The sequence below is a fragment of the Pan paniscus genome, chromosome 4 (genome assembly GCF_029289425.2).
Source record: "Pan paniscus chromosome 4, NHGRI_mPanPan1-v2.0_pri, whole genome shotgun sequence".
Lineage (NCBI taxonomy): Eukaryota > Metazoa > Chordata > Mammalia > Primates > Hominidae > Pan > Pan paniscus.
The window spans coordinates 38,321,336-38,347,962 of record NC_073253.2 but is presented as its reverse complement, the minus strand read 5'-3'; the positions used below and the strand labels follow the sequence as shown (position 1 = coordinate 38,347,962).

Genomic DNA, 26,627 nt, shown 5'->3' with positions numbered 1-26,627 from the left:
AACCTGATTGTACATTTGTTCTATTCTGAGATAGGAGAAAAGCCGCCCTGTGGCGGGAGGCGAGACATGTTGGCAGCAATGCTGCTCTGCTACTCTTTACTCCACTGAGATGTTTGGGTGGAGAGAAGCATAAATCTGGCCTACGTGCACATCCAGGCATAGTACCTTCCCTTGAACATATTTGTGACACAGATTCCTTTGCTCACATGTTTTCTTGCTGACCTTCTCCCCACTATCACCCTGCTTTCCTACTGCATTCCTCTTGCTGAGACAGTGAAAATAGTAATCAATAAATACTGAGGAAACCCAGAGACCGGTGCCGGTGCTGGTCCTCTGTATGCTAAGCGCCGGTCTCCTGGGCCCGCTGTTCTTTCTCTATACTTTGTCTCTGTGTCTTATTTCTTTTCTCAGTCTCTCGTCCCACCCAACGAGAAATACCCACAGGTGTGGAGGGGCAGGCCACCCCTTCAGGAGTTGAGGTACTCCAAAGGCCATTGTGCAAACAAGAACAATCCCCAATCTCCTTCACAGTTATCCATCTGCAGGCATCTCGCTTTAGGCTGCACCATCTCGTATTTTTGCTGCTAGTCTAGTCATTTGATTAATTTCCAAGGCTATTGTCTGTGAAGGATTGACTGCCTGGCTGGACACAGGGATCTCTTTAGTCTGGATTTTGTTTCTGACTCACTGCGATAATCTGGGTAGATAGATCACTTAATCTCTCACCCTTTCCTCCCATTATTACTCTTCAAAAGCCTTCTCGCCAAATCACCACTTTCTTATTCCCAGTGTTCCTGGGCCTTAATAGTTGATGTCATTCAACAATCCTTGATATGGGATCAAAATACTACTTCTTTTGGGCAGTTCCTAATTATTTTATTTTCTGTTTCTGCTTTATAACTTCCAGTTCCCCCTTTCTTCAATCTTCTCAATTTCACTACACTCTACATTTCAGCTCTTCTCTCTGATGCAGCTAAACTACTATATTATGGTGCATAATCTTTAATGGGACCCATTCCTAGCTAATCTTTTGAAACGCAGTTCTGTAATTATATTTTAACTTAGTTCCCTCTTTTTCTAACTGTGGCTTTTAAAGTCTGTTAATGTTCTAATATGAAGTCATTCCTTCTAATTTAATAATAATATGAAAAACATATCCTATGCATGCACTCATATAAAACTATTATTATTAGGAGTAAAACCCTAGGGATAAAGACATATAATATGGTTGGTATAATTCAATAACAGCTACCATTTAAATACATTCTCTATGTATTATATATATTATAATATTTGATCCCTACAATAATTCTTAGTATATATCACCATTTCCTATGTAAGAAAATTTACAACCAAAGACATTGAATCGAGGTGGGCCTTTGTTTTGTTTTGTTTAACTCTTTTGCGGAAACCTATTATTTTGTGGATTCAGCATCCCTTCTTCTGAAAACTGCTTCTCCCTTCTCTATTCCTATGGCTGCATTGAGAACAGTCCTGTTACGACAAGATCCTACCCCCTGGCCTCTGGGCCTCGTCCTACAATTGTGTGAAGCACATTAGTTTATGTTATTTTTATTTGTCTAACAGTAACATGTAAAACTTAGAATTGTTGGTGGCCTGTTTACCAGCACAGGGACTGCAGATGTCAGTAAAGTCAGCTAGCAGACAGAGAGACTGGGGAGTGGCATTCACGCTCCTGCGTTTAATCCCCCATGTCCTGGCCCCCCAATGTATTCTGGAAGAAGTCTTCGTGTCCCGATAAAAAATTTCCCTTTTGGCTTACGCTCAAGTTTGTTATCAGTCACTTGCAACCCTGAAAAGTCTGAACTTTTACCAACTGTTGATCATCATTTGGGTTGAAAATAGCTGGCACATTAGAATTTCATTCAAAAGCTGATTTATACTAGTTCCCCAAAGGCTATGTGCTTCGTTTCTTCCTTCCTGATCTCAAACACACATGAAAAATAAATCTTATCTATTAAAAACAGTTGCATTAAAAATAGCTAAATCCTTTTTTTACTGAAATAGAAAAACAATTATAAAATTCGTATGAAACCTAAAAGACCTCAAGTAGCCAAAACAATCTTGAGAAAGAAACAAAGCAGGAGGCACCACACTTCCTGATTTCAAAATATATCACAAATCTACAGTAGTTAAAACAATATGGTACAGGCATAAAGACAGACATATAGACCAATTGAGCAGAACAGAGAGCCAGAAATAAATCCACACATATATGGTCAACTCATCTTCAGCAAGGGTGCCAAGAATATACAATGGGGAAAGGATAATCTATTCAACAAATGGTGTTGGGAAAACTGGATATCCACGTGCAAAATAATAAAATTGAACCTTTACCTTAAATCTTACACAAAAGTCAACTCAAAATGGATTAAAGACTTAAGTGTAAGACCTGAAACTATAAAACTCCTAGAAGAAAACAGGAAAAAGCATCATGACATTGGTCTTGGCAATGATTTAATGGATATGACACCATAAGCACAGGCAACAAAAGCAAAAATAGGTTAGTGGGACTACATCAAACCAAAAAGCTTCTTCTGCAGGCTGGGAGCCGCGGCTCACATCTGTAATCCCAGCACTTTGGGAGGCCGAGGCAGGTGGATCATTTGAGGTCAGAAGTTCGAAACCATCATGGCCAACAAGGTGACACCCCGTCTCTACTAAAAATACAAAAATTAGCTGGGTGTGGTGGTGCACATCTGTAATCCCAGCTACTGGGGAGGCTGAGGCAGGAGAATTGCTTGAATCTGGGAGGCGGAGGTTGCTGTGTCCTGAGATTATGCCACAGCACTCCAGCCTGGGAAACAGAGTGAGACTCTGTCTCTAAATAAATAAATAAATAAATAAATAAATGCCTTCTGCACAGCAAAGGAAATGATCAACAGGGTGCAAAGGTAACCTACATAATGGGAGAAAATACTTACAAACCATGTATCTGATAAGTGGTTAATATCCAAAATATATAAGAAACTCCTACAACTCAGCAAAAAACCTATTAAGTCATTTTAAAAATGGGCTAAGGACTTGAATAGACATTTCTCCAAAGAAGACATACAAATGGCCAACCAGTATATGAAAAGATGCTCAATATCACCAAGATCAAGAAAATGCAAATCAAATCCACGATGAGATATCACCTCGAAACTGTTCAGATGGCTATCATCAAAAAGATACAAGATGACAAGTGCTGGCAGCGAAAAAAGGAAACCCTGGCCACTGTTAGAGTGAATGGCAATTAGCACAGCCATTATGGAAAACACTATGGACTTTCCTCAAAAAATTAAAATAGAGTATTGTATGAAAGGAGAGAAGGTTAACATTCCCCTTGACAAGAGGAACAGAAAATCAAATACCGTGTGTCCTCACTTATAAGTGGGAGCTAAATGATGAGAACAAACACATGGACACATAGAGGGAAATGACACATACTGGGGCCTATTGGAAGGTGGAGGGTGGGAGGAGGGAGAGGATCAGGAAAAATAACTGATGGGTAATAGGCTTAATACCTGGGTGACGAAATAATCTATATAACAAACCTCCATGACACATGTTTACTTATGTGACAAACCTGCACATGTACTCCTGAAGTTAAAATAAAAGCTTTTAGGCCAGGCACAGTGGCTCACGCCTGTAATCCCAGCACTTTGGGAGGCCAACGTGGGTAGATCATGAGGTCAGGAGATCAAGACCATCCTGGCTAACATGGTGAAACCCCGTCTCTACTAAAAATACAAAAAAATTAGCCTGGTGTGGTGGCAGGCGCCTGTAGTCCCAGCTACTCGGGAGGCTGAGGCAGGAGAATGGCGTGGACCCAGGAGGCAGAGCTTGCAGTGAGCCAAGATCATGCCACTGCACTCCAGCCTGGGCAACAGAGCAAGACTCCATCTCAAAAAAAAATAATGAAAAAATAAAAGTTTTTATAAAAATAGAATGGTAATATGATTCAGCAAGCCCACTCTGCGCATTTTTCCAAAAGAATTGAAATCGGTATGTTGAAGACATACCTGCACTCCCATGTTCATTGCACCAGTATTCACAATAGCTAAGATGTGGAAACAATCTAAATGTTGATGAATGAATAAAGAAAATGTGGTATATACATACAATGGAATATTACTCAGTCTGAGAAAAGAGGAAATCCTTGTCATATACTACAGCATGGATGAAACTTGAGGACATTATGCTAAGTGAAAGATGCCAGCCACAAAAGGGCAAATACTGTACGATTACACTTACATGAGGTATCTAAAATAGTGAGACTCGTAGAAGAAGACAGTAGAATGATGGTTGCAGGGATTGGGAGGAGGGTAAAATGGGGAATCGCTAATAATGGGTATAAAGTTTCAGCTATGCAAGATGAATAAGTTCCAGAGATCTGTTGTACAACGTTGTGCCTATAGTTGATAATATTGTGTTGTGCACTTAAATATCTTTTAAGAGAGTAGATCTCGTGTTTTAACTCTTCTTACCACAATAAAATAAAAATAATAGCTACATTCATTCAAACAAATCATCTTGAAAGCAATGGAAAACTATTTGGTGGTTGTCGTTGTTGGCTAACTACAATGAGTTTTATTCAGTAGTCTTTATTTCTTAAAGAACGCAATGATATGTTCTATTTTCTAACATTTCAACTAATCAATTAGTCAGGAAAGGAAAAAGGAAGTTCATCTAAAGCATGGATTAGTGATGTTCTAAGTTGACGTGATAAATAAAAGAAAAAATTTATTATCACAGGTCATATTACAACTTCTAACTTGCGTGCAGAGGGATTTTGTGGTCACCCTGAAAACATGGCCTATAATGTGACTGTGAAAGCCAAGTGCAGCCTGTGGAGGCTCTGCCATGAAGTGTCAGAAGCTCTCTGTGTGTGTCTCATCAGTCTAGGCACAATTTTAAATTCTGCACCTGCCCCCATGTCCATGGATTGAATATGGATCTGCTATTGTGTGGCCACCTTGGCCTTCAGGCTTAACATAGGTGACAATTTGCTCTGGGGCTTTGTGAAAGAAAAAATGTCTTATTCCTACCTAACAAAAAGAAAGTATTAACCCTGCCTAACAATAGTCGAAGACCCAAAAAACACCTATCAGGGACTGCATAACATCAACACTGGAGAAGCTATCCGGAAAAATATGGAGAAAAACTGAAATATTTGAAAGTAATGGAGGTTAACATACAGGTAATTTCCAATCAGCATACTTGGGGACTCTGAGTTTGCCCAGAACATATTTAAAAAAAAAATCCAGTTTGCTTGAACAAACAACTTTCAAATATTAAGCTAATTGTTTGAATGACCAAAGCAGTCCATGAAAATAATTTATCCTTAGTCTTCACACATAGGCCTACTTATTGCCCAGAAAATTTTTCTTCGGCCTAATCCAAATTACTCTTCCATTTCTCTCACCTATTTTTAACACTTTCTCTCAGAGAGAATGGCTACCTGGCTTCTCCTTGTCTTCCAATTTAATCTTCTTAGTTTTCCTCGATAGCTTGTAGTTTCCATCTTTTAATTACCATTAATTTTTTTTTTTTTAGAAAAGGTAGTTTCCACTGGCTTAGTAGATATTTACCAAACTGGTGAAAACTACACATTAATTTATCCACCTAGAATTTGGTGGGAATGAGGTCCATCTTGTACTATAATTTGTGGATTAAGTAAAATCAGATGCTATGCTATGATGTTTGTAAAATCAGTCACTATGTTAGTGCTCATTCATCCCAGCTCTTGCTGTGTGTGGTTCCTGAGGAGTGGGCATCATGACAGCAGGGTGGGAACATCACTGTTGTCTGTGCACGTGCATGCGTGCATGTGTGTGTGCACATGTGCACATGTGCATATGCTTGTAAAGGGGCTGGCTGGAGAAGAATGTCTCCTTGGTGATGTTAACAAAGCAACATTGAGCTGGAGTGACATCAGGTGCCAGACCCCCTAAGAGGTAAAGGCAGAGGTCTCCAAGGTGGGTGCTGGACTGAATTCTGGGAACAGGCCAAGGGCTGTGGCTACATCAATGGGAAAGAGAAGAGGGCCTGTGGCATGCCTGGTGAGTGGGCCTGAGGCTCCCTCTAGGCACAAAAAGGGTGGGAGATAGAGCTGAAGATGGCCTGGCATGTTTGAGGCCAGCAAGTTGGGGTTAAGTTGTTTGTTTTTCTCCTCTTTTATTCCTCCCAGGTTTCTTTATAACCTTTTCAAAATTCAGGCATCTAAACAGCCCTTGGGATGAGAAGGACATGGTGGCCAGTGTCCATGAGCTTTAGGTACTCTTTTCCCTCTCACTGTCTATGGTCTGAGGACTGCTTACAAAGTTGGACTGTGGCACGAAGGCCTCCTGATTAAACCAACAAAGAGGCCGCCTCTCCAGAGCTCAGAATTGCCCTGACATGAAAATAATCAAATTCTGACACTGCCAGGATAATTACTGTTTAATTTCGAGTATTTTAAAACGGAAAATATAGCCATTCCTTCCTTTATAACTCTGTATTATGGTCTATTTGTAATAATTGTAATAACAATGCTTGGTGCAGAGACTGGAAAGGGGTAGGAAAGCCAATAGTGGAGCATCCTCATGTTTCCCACAGTTTTGGACACAAAGAAGAAATTCTCTTCTCTCCTGATAAGCAGAGATAAGCTTATACTTATTTCCGGATCCCTAAGTCATCTTTTTAGCCCTGCAAATTTGCTGGTGAGCAGTTACAATAAAGCTTCCTGGCAGTTCCTTCTACCAGAGTGTTAAAGTAATCCAGGTATTTGAAGGCACGAAATGGAATGACTTAATCTCATCTCTCAGTGGTTCAGATGGATGCGAAGGTCGTGGCTACAGCTACCTGGTCTAGGAGTGTGTACATCATGTAAACATCCAGGTCAAGTGACAGAGCTCAGCTAAAATCCAGAAGTCCACTGACACCAGAGTTAGTTTTCCATGAAAGAAATGCCTATAAGAAACTGGACCAGGATAAAGCAAAGAGTAAGGGGCAGGAAGAAAGCTTATAATTGCATTACTGCAATCTTCTGCAAAATCAGACTTCTGCTTCTGTTCCACCTCTTTAAAGCTGAAAATGCCTCAAGTTTCTTACTGAGAGACATGAGTAATTCCATGAATACTAAATTCTTTGACAATTTCCAGCATGGTTTCATCCAAGGTTATGTGATGAGGCTGCATAATATAGGCTCTATATGTTTGGGTATTTTATGCGTGTATGTAACTTTGTCACTTTGATTTGCAAAATGGAAAATTCCCTGAATGCCCACAGAAAAGTATAATGTAGCATTTAGCAGGTCAACAAATGCACTCCCTTATTCTTTGTCTCCGCCTCATTCTCCAACACTTTAGTGCACTAAGTTGTAGTGACTGAAATCATTCTTGGTGAATAATGCTGGGCCACGCTGAAAATTTGTGGCTGAGAGCTGGACCCTCGTCATCGCCACGTACTCTGTCAATGAGACAGGGTAACCCATGGTTACTGAGCTCCGATCAGTTAAGGGGCAGAGAGCCTCCGCTCCCCACTGCTCTATAAAAGAGACCCAGCAAAGGGACCCTACCAGCTTCTAGCTCTCAGTCTGCGCGAGGGTGTAGGAAGGAAAGCCCAGGACCTCCGGAGCAGAGCACAGCAGCTGCAGAGGCAAGGCCAGCATGTCGCCCAACTTCAAACTTCAGTGTCACTTCATTCTCATCTTCCTGACGGCTCTAAGAGGGGAAAGCCGGTACCTAGAGGTGAGCCACCCCTGGACTGACCCATCTCACCTTCCTTGCGTGTTAGCCCTAGGCGGCAGGCAGGCTGCCTCTGCTCGCAGCCTTTTGGGGTTCGCTGTTTCTTCCCTCTCTGCTGGATGCTCTCTTGCCCCTGGTTTCCCCTATCCTGTTCTCCCTCCTTGCCTCTGAGCATCCCAGACTGCCTGCCTGCCTTCCTCTGGCCGCTGGGGATACCCCGGCCTGATGGAGAGGGTCTAAGACCTTCCCGTCTTCTCCGGACACGGGAAAACATTACCCCTCTCTCTTTATTCGCTATGCTGAGTGGCAGGGAGGGTGCCCCGCTCCTGGTCCCCTTTTTTATCCCCAGCCCTTGAACTTTTCCGGACTGACCTATGTTTCTTGCCAGCTGAGGGAAGCGGCGGACTACGATCCTTTCCTGCTCTTCAGCGCCAACCTGAAGCGGGAGCTGGCTGGGGAGCAGCCGTACCGCCGCGCTCTGCGTGAGTCGAGGCTGCCCGGCTCGCGGGCGCCCGGGACGCGGGGAAGGTGGGACTCTGTGCGGCGGGCAGAGGGCTCGCGGACATCTCGGGGAAGGGGCTGGCCGGAACCGCCAGGGGCGCGGTCCCCTTAGCTAAGGATCGGTCCGCGGAGGCGCGCCAGGAGCGGGAGAGGGTGGCGCGCCCGGGGCGCAGGAACCCAGCGCAGCCTAGGCTGGAAGTCGGGGCGCTGGGCGCTACAGAGCCCGGGAATGGGGCGCGCGGAGAGCGGCCGCCCGAGGACGGCGCCGCGGCGGCTGCAGCCCGGGACTTATTGCCCCATGCCCTCCTCCCCCAGGGTGCCTGGACATGCTGAGCCTCCAGGGCCAGTTCACCTTCACCGCCGACCGGCCGCAGCTGCACTGCGCAGCCTTCTTCATCAGCGAGCCCGAGGAGTTCATTACCATCCACTACGACCAGGTCTCCATCGACTGTCAGGGCGGCGACTTCCTGAAGGTGAGGCGCCCACGGCCAGCCAGCCTAGCCGGAGGGCGGCACGGGAGGGTTGGAAAGGGCTGGGGCGCTGCACCCAGCGCGGGGCTGCTGAGCGTAGGTAGCCAGTGGCACTTCTTAGACACTTCGCTGGAGCCCGAGTCGGAGAGGCGCGTTCGAGGACCCCCACACGGCGAGAATCTCGCCCTTACCCGAAGACCTCGACCGACACACATCCAGTGGGGCTGGGGCCGGTGCCTCTGGACGCTGCCATGGTTTAAATTCCCTTCTGGGCGCTTTCGAGGCCCTAGGAACTTCTAAAGACTTGAACTCGCAGCGCGGAACGCTGTGACGCAATCCAGGGCCGAGGAAAAATGATTAAAACCCAACAAGCTCGAGTGCTGGGGTCCACCAAGCGGGCCGTCTTGGTTAGAAGGCCCGCCCCACACGTCTCACATCTGAGCCCGCCTCGCTCCTGCTGGTCCACGCTCGGCAGAGCCGTTCCGAGAGCACAGAGGCTGTCTTCAGTGCGCGGGTGACCCGATTTTGGAGCAGTAGGGGACTGGCTGCCGAGGGGGCATCTAGATTGAGATAGGTGGGAGGGGAGGACAAGACCCCTAAGCTCACTGCCTCCTCGATTCCAGTCGTCAGACTCCATAAGTATAACAGGGCAGCATGGGATGGCTGACGGAGCTCTACGGTCCAATTAAAATAATCATGATTGACATCTCCAAAGTAGGATTATTTTGGAACCTGTCACATGCGTTAGAAATAATTTGTAGCTGGGTTGTTGGTAATTTTGCTAATGTGGACTAGATTGGACTCGTTAAACTGGAGACCTGTGGTGATTTTGAGGGTCAAGTCAATAGACTCTGACCCTTTGTTCAACTGCAAACTTTAACAAGTGAAGGAAAAATGTTCCAGGTAGCATACCAGCCATCATTGCCTGGCTGTTGAAGCAGTTCTTGACATTTTAAAGTAATATGTGATGATATTTTTAAAAAATGAGAAAAATGGGTGTATATAGTCATTAGCAGGTAAAGTTGCTGCTCCAGTTTTTTCTTTTGCTATCTATTTTCAAGATATTTTGTTCACATTTCAATGACTAGAGGAAAGAGAGAAGCTGCACGAAACCCAAATTATGCTTTTGTGGAATTCTTCTGAAGGTGAGAGGTAGAAAATATGACCAAGGTAAAAACGTACATTGTACGTGGTTTTATTTACCAAAGTGGTTGAAATGATAAAGTATAAGGAAGTTTACTTAGTTTGGAAGCTTTAAGGCTTATAAAAAATTAATTAATACTATTACTTGCAAACAACCCTCACCGTCCAATATATACAAATGAAAAGGCGAGCAGGCAGATTGTGGACTGTCAATTCTCACTTATGACTGAAGGCCCATTGCTGGATGACTTTCCCCCCCTTTTCAACTCATTTCAGACTTCAGGAGTTGATGGAAATGATAGCATCTATGTCTGTATTTTTTTCAAAGGTATTTGATGGTTGGATTCTCAAGGGGGAGAAGTTCCCCAGTTCCCAGGATCATCCTCTCCCCTCAGCTGAGCGGTACATAGATTTCTGTGAGAGTGGTCTTAGCAGGAGGAGCATCAGATCTTCCCAGAATGTGGCCATGATCTTCTTCCGAGTCCATGAACCAGGAAATGGATTCACATTAACCATAAAGACAGACCCCAACCTCTTTCGTAAGTGTTCTCAGTCAAAAGGCAGAACTTCGGATATAGACCCGCTTTTTGAAAGTAGTATCATTGCACAGACTTAAAGAAATTTGAACTGAGGAATGATTTAAATGGAATTTTTTTTGTAATTAGAAATGACCTAAAGGATAGTTTCTATTCTTTATTATGAAAATCAAATCACAGTTTTAAATTTATTTCCCAGGTTAGGTAGTATACTAATTTATGAAGAGTACAATTCTATCTTTTCTCCAAAGTCTTGCTCTGAGCTTCTCAGGTTCTACAATGCATTTAGTGATAAGCTTTAATCTTCCAAGTCATTTCACTAATCCAGGATAAGCTTGAGTGATCGGATATAAAGTTGCAGTCTTAGAGATATTCAGGCACAGGCTTGAAAGTCTCCATGTCTTTCAGCCTGTGCCTGAATGGGGTAGACCGATGTCATGCCCTGACCAGAGGGTTGGATTATAGCACCTCAATGTTACCTTCTGATTCTGAGCCCACCACTCTAATTCAGTTCATTTATGATGGACACACACGTAGCTTATGCTACACAACTGAACAGCCCAGGTCTAAAGCATATTATCTTACTAAAAATATTTACTCTGCGGTGGCTCACGCCTGTAATCCCAGCACTTTGGGAGGCCAAGGCAGGCAGATCACGAGGTCAGGAGATCCAGACCGTCCTGGCTAACACAGTGAAACCCCATCTCTACTAAAAATACAAAAAATTAGCTGGGCGTGGTGGTGGGCGCCTGTAGTCCCAGCTACTTGGGAGAGAATGGCGTGAACCCGGGAGGTGGAGCTTGCAGTGAGCTGAGATCGCGCCACTGCGCTCCAGCCGGGGTGACAAAGGGAGACTCTTGTCTCAAAAAAAAAAAAAAAAAATGAGTTTACTCATCTGCTAATTGTTTTTTCCCCATTAAGAGAAAAATCTGTTTAAAAAATTAGAAAAGGAACACATATCACTCATTTTTGCATACAGTAGAATTAATGGTAACACTTCATGTGGCTGAAAGATGGGGCCTTTATCTGCCAAAGAATAATGCACTACTGATCTTTTGATTTCTAGTTCTGAAAAAGCAAAAGAATTTTTGAAAAAGCCCCCCAAAAAGGCTGTTCCTGAGGACTGCAACAGAAGAATTCTAGAAGACAAAATAAAGAGTTTCCCCGATATTTTGTTTAGTTAGAAATCAGAAACCTCCTGGGCCAGGCGTGGTGGCTCATGCCTATAATCCTAGCACTTTGGGAGGCCGAGGAGGAGGATCACTTGAGCCCAGGAGTTTAAGATCAGGCTGGCCCACAAAGTGAGACCCTGTCTGTATTAAAACTTTTAAAAAAGTTTATTAAAAAAAGAAACTTCCTAGAACCATCAAGGAATTTCAGTCCTTTTTGAAAGTAAGTATAATTAAAAATATGAAAAGGAGGCAAGAGGTGTTTCTGATCTGTTCTGATCAATGTTGATTCATCCAGTAATCAGAAAAAAAGTACAAATTCTGATGCTTCTAGTTTCATATCTAGACTAATTAATGTATTGTAAATTTATTTATTTGAGACGGAGTGTTGCTCTGTCACCCATGCTGGAGTGCAGTGGCACGATCTTGGCTCACTGCAACCTCTGCCTCTCGGGTTCAAGCAATTCTCTGCCTCAGCCTCCCGAGTAGCTGGGATTACAGGCGCCCGTCACCATGCCTGGCTAATTTTTGTGTTTTTAGTAGAGACAGAGTTTCACCATCTTGGCCAGGTTGGTCATGAACTCCTGACCTCGTGATCCACCTGCCTCAGCCTCCCAAAGTGCTGGGATTACAGGCGTGAGCCACCACTCCCGGCCAATGTATTGTAAATTTAGATTTGAGATATAAAACAAAAAATTGTAGAAGTTCTTGGGAGTAAATTAAACATTAAAAATGCACCTTTTAGTTAACTTATCACTTAACATGCAGCAAATATTTATCAGACTTAAGACTGCTGTCTTTCATTTTTTTCTCAGCCTATTTTCTCACTATTGGAAAAATACTTAAAATAGGCCTGGCATGGGGGCTCACTCCTGTAATCCTACACTTTGGGAGGCTGAGGCAGGTGAATCACTTGAGGTCAGGAGGTCGAGACCAGCCTGGCCAACGTGGTGAAACCCTGTCTCTACTAAAAATACAAAAATTAGCCAGATGTTGTGGCACATGTCTGTAGTCCCAGCTACTCAGGAGGCTGAGGCAGGAGAATCACTTGAACCCAGGAGGCAGAGGTTGCAGTGAGCTGAGATGGTACCACTGCATTCTAGCCAGGGTGACAGAGCAAGATTCCATCTCAGAAAAAAAAAAAGAAAAGAAAAATACTTAAAATAAGCCTGGGGCCATGGTGAAGCTGCTGAGCTGCATCCTAGGCCCCCAGTTTTAAAATAAAAATTAAGTGTTTTTAAAAAAGAAAATAAGTAAGAATGAAAAAGAAAATACTTAAAATTATTTACTTTATTATTTAAAAATAGACAGAGTTTGAGTTTTGGACTCACCATTAAGCCTCGATTTTTCCAGATTCCTAGCTTTAAGCTGGACTCTAGTTAACTCAAGTGTTCCTAGAACTACTACCAGCTAGTATTTGTTTGGGTGCTGTGTTATGTCTTGTGATTGTTATAAACAAGGTAACCCCCTAAGATCAACATTAGAAGCCCCCTCACAGCCCAGGGCCTCCTGACAATATCCACATGTCACTGACGGTTTTTGTTCCCCAAATCCTTCCTGTCTCCAAATGGCTTTTGTGGTATATATGCTCTCTTCCTGGGCAGAAGGCCCTAGATCATGAACAGGAGCCCTAGAATAAGATACAATAAATGTCTATAAAAACCCAGCAAACCAAGTAATGGAAACGTGAATTTCTTTTTCTTTTCTACAAAGCCTGCAATGTCATTTCTCAGACTCCAAATGGAAAGTTTACCCTGGTAGTTCCACACCAGCATCGAAACTGCAGCTTCTCCATAATTTATCCTGTGGTGATCAAAATATCTGATCTTACCCTGGGACACGTAAATGGTCTTCAGTTAAAGGTGAGTTGCTTACTTGTTTCCTAACCGTTTGATAAGGCCACAACTTTATCAGAGCAGAAGCAATCATATAGGGCAAACCTGGACACTAGCAAATTGGCGTAGTACGTTGCTCTGATGAACTCTTAAATCTCAAATGTGTTTGCCCTAGCTGCTTTGACTAACCCCCTCTTCTATTTCAGTTATGCGGCAAGTTGCATACTCAGGTGCCCCTTCTGACTACTTGAATACTTTCCTTGTGATGTAAGAAGTGTTTTCAATTGGTAAAGTTGTGGTATATAATTACAATTGAACTCTCTTGTACTTGCCTCTTTTACAAAATTTCTCTCCTAGCAGAACGTAGTGTGAGTCATCTACACAGCTGTTTTTCTGATTATTGGAATTTTCTTTTGACATGAAGGAAGTATCTCATTGACAGAACTGCGTTGTGAAGGAGTGCTAACTGTAGCATAAAATACAAAATTGGATTTTTAGATTGCAAAATACAGTAAAGCTTTGAAAAGTATTTGGCATGACATTTAACTCAATACATTTTGCCTAAAAAATATTAGCCAAGAACCCCTATCAACTTGTTTTCGAATAAACTTCTGTATGGACCTTAAAATTCATGCTGAGTTTGACCGCATTTTCTTGCACTGGTAGCATTTTCCCTCTGAGTCATCCTCATTTCCTTCTACTTTCTCACATGACTAGGTTAAGATAACTCATGTATTTGCTGCTATCAAAGGCAGTCATAATTCCTAATCAGACAGATTTTAGTGAAAACCAAATAAATAGAACTAGGACTGAGAAAAGGAGTATATCCAATTTCCTTTAAGCCCTAAATTCATGGACTAGTGCCTGCTTTTTTTAAGTTGGAACTTAGTAGAAGAATAGTCCTTTGATAAGGACATTTTTGGGTATCTTTGGTACCGTCTTACTGGCTCGATATTATTTGTATGTCATTTTTGATGTAAAATATAGAAGATGAAAGGTGTGAGCACAGACTGGGAGATCTGCACTTTAGTTATTGGGGCTATGGGGGTAATCTTGGTGTTTCCTCCCGAACAATTTAGAGCCTACAGTGTTCTAGGCATCTGTTCCTTCACAAAATATTTTTTGAATGCTTACCATGTGCAAGGCACTATTGTAGATGCTGGAAATTAGCAGTAAACAAGACAGGTCCTGCTCACAGGGACCCTGCATTCAAGTGGGATGAGACAGGCAAAATTGCCATGTATTTCAGTTGGTGATAAGTGCTATACAGAAAATGCAGCAGAGTAGTGTGGTAGACAGTGACTGGGAGCATGGGGGTGGATGGAGAGGCGCGGGGCTACTTGTGATAAAGTGGTCAGGAAAGAAACCTTTTGAGAAGTGAGACCGGGGTGATAGATCAGAAGGAACCAGCAGCTGGGAGAACAGGGAGCAGAGGGAACAGTGCGGGGGCTCAGGGGCAGGAATGGGCTTGCTGGATTCCAGAAATGGAAGGAAGAGGAGGATTGGCATAAAACAGCTTCAGGGAGATGGGCAGGGCCAGAGTGTGGTGAGCCCTGCAGGCCACATTAGGGAGTTTAAGTGCAGTGGTAAACCACTGAAGGAGTTCAGGGAGGAAAGCAACATGATCTGATGTACGCTGTCTAAAACGTCACTGTGGCTTCCATGCAATGAATGGGCTGTAGGGCCATGCCACCGTTTTTATGGCTCTGGTGAGATGTTTCTTTAGTTATTATTAACATATCTATCAAGATTATTTTCTTAAACCTCCCAGATTTCTATGTATTGGAAGATGAGTTCCACCAAAATAAAACCAAAACCAAAAAACCTTCAATTTTGCACATTGAGTTGGTGTGAGGATCTTACATTTGGTACAAGGAATGTAAGTACTTTTTATTGTTTTTTTTTTTTTTTGAGATGGAGTCTCGCTCTGTCACCCAGGCTGGAGTGCAGACATGCAGTCTTGGCTCACTGCAACCTCTGCCTCCCAGGTTCAAGCAATTCTCCTGCCTCAGCCTCCTGAGTAGCTGGGATTACAAGCATGAGCCACCACACCTGGCTAATTTTTTTGTGTGTGTATTTTTAGTAGAGACAGGGTTTCACCATATTGGCCAGGCTGGTCTCAAACTCCTGACCTTGTGATCTGCCTGCCTCGGCCTCCCAAAGTGCTGGGATTACAGACATGAGCCACTGCTCCTGGCCAAGTACTTTTTTGGTACATTATTGTGGGCTAGGCAAAAGATAGTAGTGGCTTAGAACCTGAACAAAGAAATTTAGGGAATCCCTGTTGAGAAACTGAACTTGAGAGGTCCCTGCAGAACTCAGTTTCTGCCATTGTAAGAAAAGCTGAGAGGTTTGCAAAGAAGGGAGAAAAATCATTGAACAGCAAGGAATAAGTGCACTTAACTTTCTTGCTTCTTTGTTTTGTTCCCCTCACTTTAGTTTCTATTTCTTCCTAGCTTCTTTATTTCCCACTTCTCTCTCCCGAGTCTGCCTTTTTGCCTGCAACAGCACCTGCTGAATTGTGGAACCTATAAAACTAAGTGGAAAGTTTAGTTTTAAGAGATGTTCCGCCTGGACGTCCTCTACTCAAGGGAAAGGCAGTTAAAGTTTCTTTCCTTTACTGCTAAATTGCTTATTCCACTCTCAATACGAGAACACGAAGCCCTGTATACAGTGGGGCTGATTAAACCTCTTTCATCATTTGATGCAATTATGTATAAAGCCTCTAAGCATCAAACCCAGCACATAGTAGGTAGGCCCTTTAAAAATATGTATCCCCACCTGCCCCTGCTCATTAGTGAAGCAGTTGCCATTATGTTATTTTCCAATTTGCCGTTTAGTTCCAGTTGTATTCCAGTGCTCTTCTGTGTTTTTTTGTTTGTTTGTTTTGTTTTGTTTTTTCTGAGACAGAGTCTTACTCTGTCGCCCAGGCTGGAGTGCAGTGACGTGATCTTGGCTCACTGCAACCTCTGCCTCCCAGGTTCAAGTGATCCTCCCACCTCAGCTTCGCGAGTAGCTGGGACTACAGGTGTGTGCCACCGCGCTTGGCTAATTTTTGTATTTTTAGTGGAGACGGGGTTTCACCGTGTTGGCCAGGCTGGTCTCGAACTCCTGACCTCAAATGATCCACCTGCCTTGGCCTCCCAAAGTGCTGGAATTACAGGCGTGAGCCACCATGTCGGTCAGTGCCCTTCTAAATGCCTGAATGTGTGTGCTTATGTGTGTGTGTGGGTGTGTGTGTGTGTGTTTTAAGTTCTCTATTTTCGATTTTGGTTCCTGTGTGTTAAGGTCTATCTAGTGAAGTACTGAGCACCTTGTCACATTCTACTAGATCTCTTAATGAGCACACTTCAATGAAGAAGAGGATCACAGGCAAAATTGTGGGGACCAGTGCAAATGAAAATGTGGGAGCCCTTATTACAATTTTATGAAAATGCAGCAGAACATTAAACCAAGCATAGAGCCCTTCTAGGCACTGGCTTTATGTGGCTGCACAGGTGGCATACTTGTGAGACTGCCCTGGGGAGATGGGGGCTCAGAGTACTTTTGGGACTAAGAGTGGTTGCTTTGTTTGTGTTGGAAAGTGAGGCACGGGGATATGCTATGGACAAGACAGTGTGGAAAAAATGAAAAGGCTGGGTGAGGTGGCTCACACCTGTAATCCCAGCATTTTGGGAGTCCGAGGCAGGAGGATCCCTTGAGGTTAGGAGTTCAAGACCGGCCTGGGCAACATATCAAGGACCCATCTCTACAAAATTGAAAAAAAAAAAAAAGGGGGGGAAGCAGGAAAAGGTGATCATGGTGGACCACACAGAGCTTTAGAATGAATTCTTTTGAGTAGCTTGAAATAAATTTGTTTTAGTTGAAAGGAGAAAGATCATGGTAACTGTAGCTAACTTGGGCCCCAAATCAGGGTTTTATTATTTCTTTAACATACTCATAATTAATCAAAATTCTTATTGTTAGAAATGAGGTGTTCCAATAGCACACAAAGTTCCTTTACAAAGAAGAAGAAAAGAGATGAGGTGAAGGAAAAACGGATGTGAAAGCCCTATTTATAAAATGTAGGTATTTGACTTCGCTTAGCTGTGACTGCATGCATTAAGAAATTGGAGTGATTCAGTATGTATGTCCAAATGATTTGAAAAGTAAAGCATTTTTTGGTTGAATTTCCACACATCTTATATGGAGTTTACAGATTTCCATTTTATCATTCCAGTCCTTGAGCTTAAAAAAAATGAAAAAAACATGTACACACATTTCTAAAAAAAATGATTACTCAACTGATTTAGAAAAGCAATTTTTATGATTTTTTCTCTTTTAAATGTCTTTTAATTTCCAGAGTCCCAGATGTTAAATTAAATGGTATTGCCAGGATGTTGAGGGCTGATTGAGTGAATTCATGGACCCGCTGTTGGTCAAATGGTTTGACTTCTGTAATTGGTTTAAATGTGTCTTTCTCTGCTGCTTTATTCCCTTAGAAATCCTCAGCAGGTTGCGAAGGAATAGGAGACTTTGTGGAGCTGCTGGGAGGAACTGGATTGGACCCTTCCAAGATGACGCCTTTAGCTGATCTCTGCTACCCCTTTCATGGCCCGGGTGAGGTATTTCTTTGATTATTATGTATGTGCCTATCAAGATTTAAAAAAAATAAGCACTCCCCCAATATTTTCTACATTGGAAGGCGAGTTTCGCCAAAAAAGCCTTCAATTTTTCACACTGAGCCAGTATGAGGATTTGAGGCTATATATAACATCAGTATCTTTTCCAAAATATCCGACATTGGGAGAGAAACCTTTGAAGCAATAAAGGTTGGCCTTAAGTAAAACTATGAAAAAGACAAAGCTTTTAAAATCTGCATTCTTTCCATTTTCTTGGGGGTCTCTGCTTTCATTTTCTAAAGAGTTTACTAACTGAAACACTTATGGTTCAAATAGTAGATGTATCATCAATTAGTAATAGGATAATAATGAAATAACTGTTTTTTATGTATGTGTATGTATGTGTGTGTGTTACTCATAGTAAATAAACAACAAAGTGATAAGCTTTATTATAAATTCTTAGAACTGCTAAGTCTATAACTTCTTATGGCTAAACTAGCCTCTCAAAGGCCAGGGTAACACAGAGGTAAATTCTGAAATCTAAAAGCGGTCACCAGTAATAGAAGACTGGTTTATTTGGCACAGCATATGCCAAATAGAACCAGATCTATGTCAGAGACAAGTGAGGATTTTCACTTTTTTATGCTCATGTCAGGTGAGGATGGATGGGACTTCATGACCTCATGACGAGATAACTCAATGAAGTCTCGGGGAAGTGGGGGAGAGGAGTCATAAAACATTCCTGTAAAGGTCACTCCCATAGCTTTACTTCAGACACAGGAGTCCTAGATTAACATTAACGAGACAAAACAGAAGAAGAACAGCAGTCTCTAATCTCAGTTAATTCTTACTGTAGCCTCCTTCCTCTCCTGTCACTGCAGATCATTAACCAGCTAGGCAATGAAGCTGCAAAGCAGACAGTCCTCTTGATCAGCTGTTACCTGTAATAATTAAAACCAGGCCAGACCACCAGTATTTTCTGACTCTGAGTTGATGATGGACAAAACATCTCCAAAATAGAATTAACATACAGTCAGCCCTTCTTAACTGTGGGTTCCCCATACACAGATTCAACCAATTGTAATAGAAAATATTCAGCGTAGGCTGGGCGCAGTGTCTCACGCCTGTAATCACAGCACTTTGGGAGGCCGAAGCGGGCAGATTACTGAGGTCAGGAGTTCGAGACCAGCGTGGCCAATGTGGTGAAACCCCCGTCTCTACTAAAAATATAAAAAAACTAGCCAGGCATCGTGGTGCACACCTGTAGTCCCAGGTATTTAGGAGGCTGAAGCAGGAGAATTGCTTGAACCCGGGCAGTGGTGGTTACAGTGAGCTGAGATTGTGCCACTGCACTCCAGCCTGGATGACAGAGCGAGACTAGACAGAGTGAGATTCTGTCTCAAAAAAAAAAAAAAAAATTCAGTGTAATTCCTGAATTTTGGGAGGCTGATGCAGGAGGATCGCTTGAGCCCAGCAGTTTGAGACCAGCCTGGGCAACATGGCAAGACCACACCTCCATAAAATAAAAAAAAAGAAAAGAATCAGGTAAAAAAACACAAAAAAATACAGTATAACAACCATTTACATAGCTTTTACATTGTATTAGGTACTATAGGTAATCTACAGATGATTTAAAGTATATGGGAGGATGTGTGTAGTTTACATGGAAATAGGTAAAGGTAAAAGGTAGCCATTTACATAAGGGACTTGAACATCTGTGGATTTTGGTATCCGTGGGATGGGGAGCATCTTGGAACCAATCTCCTGAGGATACCAAAGGATGAATTATACAAAAGTCAGCACTAAAGCCTGATATGCACTCCACCCTCCCCCAGATACACCTGTATTCTAAAAGTTTCAGATGAGATTTAAGGTAGGAGTGGGCTCAAAGCAAGCTTTCTAATCAAGGTAAAGGCAAAAGATTTCCAAAATCCCACTTTGCGGAAAACTAGAGGATTCTCTAATGCTAATTGACACTTGAGCCCTGGTTTAAACTGTCAGTGCATGCGGCTTCTTTAGCCTTTTGGGTGCGTGATCTGAGGCACTAAAGTACTTCCATGCTCATGATTGGAGAGCACCTTTGAGGAGATATACCTCAGCTGGGTTAAAAAGTAAGACAAGGATTAAAGAACAATCAGGCCTTACAATTTAGATAATTGAAGCCAAAGTCATTTTTCCGCTTGAGCGATATAACTTGAATTAGAAAAAAAGGTGATTCTAAAGCCAGAAAACCACTTTTGCCTACATTACCTAGGTAACTGAAACCACTTTTAAGACAATTTAAAGGCTTGAATTATATCACTCTTTGGTTCATTTTAGACTTTATTCCGTTACTGGAAGGAGGGCCTTGAGTGTAAGTTGTCCAGGTTCTTGGCGTTTTGAACAAAGAATTGGACAAAACGCACAAAGTAACAAAGGAATGAAACACAGGAACAAAGTAGCCGAAGCAGGGATGTATTAAAGGGAGAAAGCACTCCGCAGGGTGGGAGTGGACCCTAGCGAGCGGCTCAAGGGCCCGGTTACAAAAGTTTTGTGGGTTTCAAGTACTCCTTTCTTTTGTTTTGAGTTGGAGTTTCACTCGTTGCCCAGGCTGGAGTGCAATGGTGCGATCTCGGCTCACCGCAACCTCCGCCTATTGGGTTCAAGTGATTCTCCTGCCTCAGCCTCCTGAGTAGCTGGGATTACAGGCATGTGCCACCACGCCTGGCTAATTTTGTATTTTTAGTAGAGATGGGGTTTCTCCATGTTGGTCAGGCTGGTTTCGAACTCCTGACCTCAGGTGATCCACTTGCCTCGGCCTCCCAAAGTGCTGGGATTACAGGCATGAGCCACTGCTCCTTTTGAGGTTCCTATCAATTACCCTTTATCTGGATGAAGGATTTGGTTTGTGGGTAAAGGCTGAGGTGAATTGGCACCCTATGCAGATGAAGAGATAGCCCATGCTTGTTCCACGGCCAGTACAAGGCACTCTCCCTTTCCTTGTGAGATGTGGTGGAAGGGGAGGGTTGTAGGGAGACTAGCCTTTGATCGGTCGCTACTTGGGCTTGGGGGAGATGCGGTTTTTCCTTTTGGTTCAGCTTTAGGAAGTTTGCATTAATTGGCCTTAGGTTCCCTGCCCCCAGACCCAGGTGTTTTCCTTTTGATCCAGCTTTGGGAAGTCAGCACAAATTGGCCTCAGTTTCCCTGCCACCAGGCCTTGGTGTTTTTCCTTGATTCAGCATGAATTGACCTTAAGTTCCCTGCCTCCAGACCCTATTCTCCTGCCTTAATTCTTTTCTTTCTTTATCATATTTCCATGAGCCCCTCCCGAGTTGTTCAGTGTTGAACTATTAAGGACCCTGCCCTTTACATTGGATTTTGTTAGGAATTAGTTCAAAATAATAAATAAATAATAAGTAAAGAAAATAGAACATGTTATAAAGATTAAAGTCCAGAGTAAGATCAGAAAAAGAATGACCTCCAAATTGTTTAATGAAAAATAAATTTGGCTGGGTGTGGTGGTTCACGCCTGTAATCCCAACACTTTGGGAGGCTGAAGCGGGCACATCACTTGAGGTCAGGAGTTTGAGACCAGCCTGGCTAACATGGTGAAACCCCATCTCTATTCAAATTCAAAAATTAGCCAGGTGTGGTGGCACACAACTGTAATCCCAGCTACTGGAGAGGCTGTGTTAGGAGAATTGCTTGAACCTGGGAGGCAGAGGTTGCAGCGAGCCAAGATGGCACCACTGCACTCCAGCCTGGATGACAGAGCAAGATCCTGCCACAAAAAAAAGAAAGGAAAGGAAAAGAAAAAGAAATTTGGACCTCCTGGTTGATGCTTAACTAGACTACCTGGTACTTATATTAAAATAATTATAGGGCTTTTATTTATTATGTCATCCATTTGAATTTTATCTCAATAACTCTATTGAACTGTTTACTTCATTTAAACCCAGGTATGTATTTGAGTGGTACCCATTACACGAGGACAATGATAGCATTTCTTAAAATTTAAAAACACCTTATAGAGACAAAGTGAGGAAAAGAAAGATTGAGAAAACTAAAACAGCAGAAATGATTATTGTAGAGCAGATAAATCTTGCCTCAGGAACCAGCTTGGATAAACAAATAGAATAAATAAAAGGAAAGTAATTCTTAATAAAAGTAATATGAGTTTCAATATATAACCCATACAGAGGAGATATAAAAGTTGTCAGATCTTATATAAATAATGAATAAGATTGGATTTTTTTTTTTTTTTTGAGATGGAGTCTCACTTTGTTGCCCAGGCTGGGGTGCAGTGGTGTGATCTCGACCCACCACAACCACTGCCTCCCAGGTTCAAGCAATTCTTCTGCCTCAGCCTCCCGAGTAGCTGGGACTACAGGTGCGTACCACCATGCCTGGCTAATTTTTGTATTTTTAGTAGAGACGGGGTTTCACTATGTTGGCCAGGCTGGTCTCAAACTCCTGACCTCGTGATCCACCCACGTCGGCCTCCCAAAGTGCTGGGATTACAGGCATGAGCCACCGTGCCCAGCTGAATAAGATTGGATTTAAGAGAAGCAAGGATATCAGAAGCCATTTCATATATATAGTACAGAAAAAATCAGAGAAAAGTTGTAAGTGGATAATAAAACAAAAACTAGTATGTTCAGTGTATGTCTATACGATGCAAATGATCTTTTTGTTTATGTGTAAAACAGAGTTTTTGTTTAAATTCAGAAAATGATAAACAGGTGTTTTTTTTGTTTGTTTTTGTTTTTTGGTCTACATAAATGTCCTGCAGTACATTCCATCCTCTAGCCCCCACTAAATGCCCCTTGCAACCCTAGATCGGTGACAACCAAAAACTGCCACTGCAAATTTCCGACCTGTCCTTAGAGGGCCGTACTGTTTCCACTGCAATCCCTGAACCCGAGCAACTGTGCACACTCCAGACTGATTGCCTTTGCCTGCCTTTACTACTTAGGCTTTGCAGGCAAAAAAGGCCGAGGAGACATCTTCTTGCCTCTTTCCAGCTAGTTTTATTTTTTAATAGTGTTCTTGCACATGAGGAGAAAGACTGAATTCAATTACACTATTCTATAACTAATTATAAGTTATAATAAAAATGAAACAAAAACATTTCAACTGATAGTAGATGATGGTTTGGGTACATGAGAGGAAGTAGGTCTCCTTGCTTTCATTATGTTTAAGTGATCCCGTCATTTAAATGATGACTGTGTGGTTTCTAACCTGCTGGGAAACTTTTATCTTTTCCATCCATTATAGCCCAGATGAAAGTTGGCTGTGACAACACTGTGGTGCGCATGGTCTCCAGTGGAAAACACGTAAATCGTGTGACTTTTGAGTATCGTCAGCTGGAACCGTACGAGCTGGAAAACCCAAATGGAAACAGTATCGGGGAATTCTGTTTGTCTGGTCTTTGAATGACCAACCCAGTGATTTACATGCTGATAGCTAAGTGAGTTTTTAATGGCCATTGTGTATGATTTTGATGCACAGCTAGTTAAAAGCCTTTCATACCAGTCAGTATTCCCAGCCTTGAGCACACGCGCGCACACACACACACACATACACACACGCATTAATTTTTGTACTTTGCTTCTTTTATGTTTGTAATCTGTAAATGAACACATGGCAGAAAATAACCCCTGATTGGTAGGATCATAGTTCTAAATGGAAATGTTTGTAATTCTTTGATGTGCTACGAACCTGAAACTGGTAAGACAAGCACAAAGCAACGTGCAATAAAAAAATCGTATCTCAAGGGAAAATACTCAAAGAAAGAAAAGTGGCAGCACTTATATTAGTTTTATAACAGGATAAAGTCTTGTGTATAGCAAAGTAGTTGCATCTGTTTACTTTCTATTTATTATTGTTACAATAGGTAATAGTTATAGCAATTATTTATTGATTTGTAACAACTTGTTTTTAACCAAACTTTGTAGCATGGAAAAAATTTTCCATCCACAAATACAAACATGAATAAATACATTCAGAATGTTGGCACCATGATGTTGGGCTTTATTTGCTTTCCTGAGTAGTCCTCTTTCTTGTTACCATCAGAAAATAATGTTATCATGTGGTGCAGAGCCAAATGCTGAACTAAATCATTTTGGACTTCTCAGAGCTAGAACTCGGGGCCATTGAAGTAGAATTATTTAGAGGAGAGGTAGAATTGCAGTGTTTGCACAGGCAACACTAGCTGGTCCTGGCAGGGAAGCGGGTGCAGAGATTCATTTTCCGCTATCCTCAGAATACGTGTTTTTGTCACGATATACATTTCTACAAAGACAGCAAGGACCTTACAACTCTCATAGACACAATTTGCAGAAATCTGAATACTTCTTTGATACTGAAGGCAGTTTACTGTTGACTGAGCCTTGTTCCGTGTTTGGCTTAAAACTGAGTGTGTAGTATGTAAAAGACATCTTGGAGCAAAAAGGAAGGTTCTAAGCTACAAAGAAAATTCTTTTTTTTTTTTTTTTTTTTTTTTTTTGAGACAGTCTTGGCTCTGTCACCTAGGCTGGAGTACAGTAATGTAATCTCACCTCACTGCAGCCTGCACCTCCTGGGTTCAAGCGATTCTCCTGCCTCAGCCTCCCAAGTAGCTGTGGTTACATGTGCGCCACCATGCCTGGCTAATTTTTGTATTTTTGGTAGAGGCAGGGTTTCACCATGTTGGCCAAGCTGGTCTCAAATTCCTGACCTCAAGTGATCTACCAGCCTTGGCCTCCCAAAGTGCTGGGATTACAGGCACGAGCCACTGTGCCCGGCTAGAAAATTCTTTTAAGGACTCTTTACTTTGGATTAGTAGATGAAAGCTTCAAACTATGCCATAATTAATGGCCTTATTATGGTTCCTGAAACATATTTAATATGATTGGCATATACTGGGATCCTATACACTGGGCTTGTTCACAAAATCTGAAAACCAGGCAGAAAAAAAAAAAACCCAACTAATTGGAAGTGTTTCAAATACCTAGGATTTGGCACAAGTTTTGGCTCAGTAGGTATTTTGGAATGAGTGACTACTTTAGCAAATGAATGAATAAATGCCTGAATGGATGGATGGATGGATGGATGACGGATGACTATAATTCTTGATTAGTTATATAAAATATTGGATTCTTCATTTCATAGAAACTAAATTCTATGAAGCAGGGGGTTGAACCCTTTTCTTAAAAAAGATAGTCACTCTAGCAACCCAAGAATTAAGGAAGTTACTTTTATCACCATCAGAAGTTTCTGGCTCTTAACCTTCATGATTCCCTCATGCTGAGTAAAATACACTTTTCTATTACATCTCACCATCAAAGTTAGGAAACTTCTTTTATTCCTAAGGGATTTTGCAAGCTGATTAGCCTCTCTGCAGTAAGACAGGTGCTCCTGTGGTCCTTAAGCCCTGACATTCTGTGGTCATTTGTGACATGCTTTACTTCAAAGCTTGTTAGTGAACAACAGCTTACATTCTTTGAGGGGATGTCCACCCTGGTGAACTGTCCACATCTTTTTCTTGGACTGTCTGCTACTTAGCCTATGTTCCAAAAGGATGGGGCAGCTTTCTGGAAACAAAATGGTAAATGAAATCTCCGGGGGAGATTTATAGGTTGTGTCTTCATTGGCATATCCGTCAAGCGAGTAAAAGTTTATATGAAACAATATGACTTTCTAAGAAAGGAAGTATAGCGTAGTGGTTAAGGTCATTGACTCTGCAGCCAACCCTCTTGGAATCCCAGCTCTACCACTGACTTGAGCAAGTCACTTATAAGTCTCCATTCCTTAGTTTTTAATCTGTAAAATTTGGGTAATTTACAGTACCTTTACAGAAGGATAAAGGTGCCTTCTTCAAAAGGTTTTTGGCCACATTAAATGGTTAGATATATTTAAAGCTCAAGACCTGTGTCTCACATGTGTTGGCTGTTATTTTTATTTTTGTCTCTTCTAAGCAAATATGCCATTCTGGGTCCTCCATACTCTTATTGGGACATTTGCTTTGTACGCTGAAGGATTTGCACTAATTCAATTATACTGTTTCATCCCAGGACATTTGTGAGGAAGCTAGGGTTAGTTAAGGTTGTTGTCTGTCACTGAGAAGCATAGTAACCCCAGCCCTAATCCTCACCCTAATCCTAACGTTTGAGAGTAGATCATGTCAGGATTTATCTAATTCACACACATCTCTTCTCACAGCTCACCCCTGTCTGCAGGCACTGCACTGCTCCAGGACCAATCCCGACCTTGGGCAAGAGGAATTTGAATAGCTCTTGTCTGACGTTCTGGTCATGAGCAAATTGTCTCATAAATTGTCTGGACTATCTGCCCTTCTGCCCCATTCTCCATCTCTGTAATCTTTCAGATCTTGGTTATTTCATTGTAGTAGTTCTTGTCTGGCCCTGTTTTTATCTCTCACTCCTACCTATAGGTCTTTCTGAATACCAGTTAGGGGACTAGGGATCTGCTTTCTACAACCAATAACTGATTTCTCAAATTCTTCCTGCCTACATGTCTAAAATTCTGAGCATTTTTGCTCATAGGTTTTATGTCACTGTCACCATCTAATTTTCTAGATGCTTCTCTTTTTTCTTCTTTTGAGACAGGGTCTTGCTCTATTATGCAGGCTGGAGTGCAGTGACAGCTAACTGCAGCCTCAA

The 26,627-nt window shown here is 42.2% G+C and overlaps 1 protein-coding gene and 1 pseudogene across 2 annotated transcripts; both read left to right on the top strand.

Annotated features, from left to right (window-relative positions):
* The first annotated feature begins 3,311 nt into the window (after nucleotides 1–3,311).
* Nucleotides 3,312–3,391, top strand: LOC112439981 (U6atac minor spliceosomal RNA; annotated as a pseudogene).
* Nucleotides 3,392–5,967: 2,576 nt separating this feature from the next.
* CRHBP (corticotropin releasing hormone binding protein) lies at nucleotides 5,968–23,988 on the top strand. Of its 2 annotated transcripts, XM_055112280.1 has the most exons (8): nucleotides 5,968–6,065; nucleotides 7,353–7,733; nucleotides 8,119–8,212; nucleotides 8,547–8,704; nucleotides 10,173–10,383; nucleotides 13,263–13,411; nucleotides 17,866–17,983; nucleotides 23,242–23,988. In XM_055112280.1, exons 2-8 carry the CDS (start codon nucleotides 7,653–7,655, stop codon nucleotides 23,397–23,399), a joined length of 969 nt encoding a protein of 322 aa, XP_054968255.1. In that variant the 5' UTR covers nucleotides 5,968–6,065; nucleotides 7,353–7,652; the 3' UTR covers nucleotides 23,400–23,988. The 2 variants fall into 2 exon arrangements, with proteins under 2 accessions (XP_054968255.1, XP_003812694.2); XM_003812646.4 differs by having other exon boundaries at nucleotides 5,974–7,733.
* Nucleotides 23,989–26,627: the final 2,639 nt, after the last annotated feature.

Bases quoted from the DNA above. Each gene is read 5' to 3' on its own strand.
- CRHBP (XM_055112280.1), top strand. From the start codon at position 7,653: ATGTCGCCCAACTTCAAACTTCAGTGTCACTTCATTCTCATCTTCCTG. The intron at 8,213-8,546 runs GTGAGTCGAGGC...CTCCTCCCCCAG, and splicing joins GCCGTACCGCCGCGCTCTGC to GGTGCCTGGACATGCTGAGC. The intron at 8,705-10,172 runs GTGAGGCGCCCA...TTTTTTTCAAAG, and splicing joins AGGGCGGCGACTTCCTGAAG to GTATTTGATGGTTGGATTCT.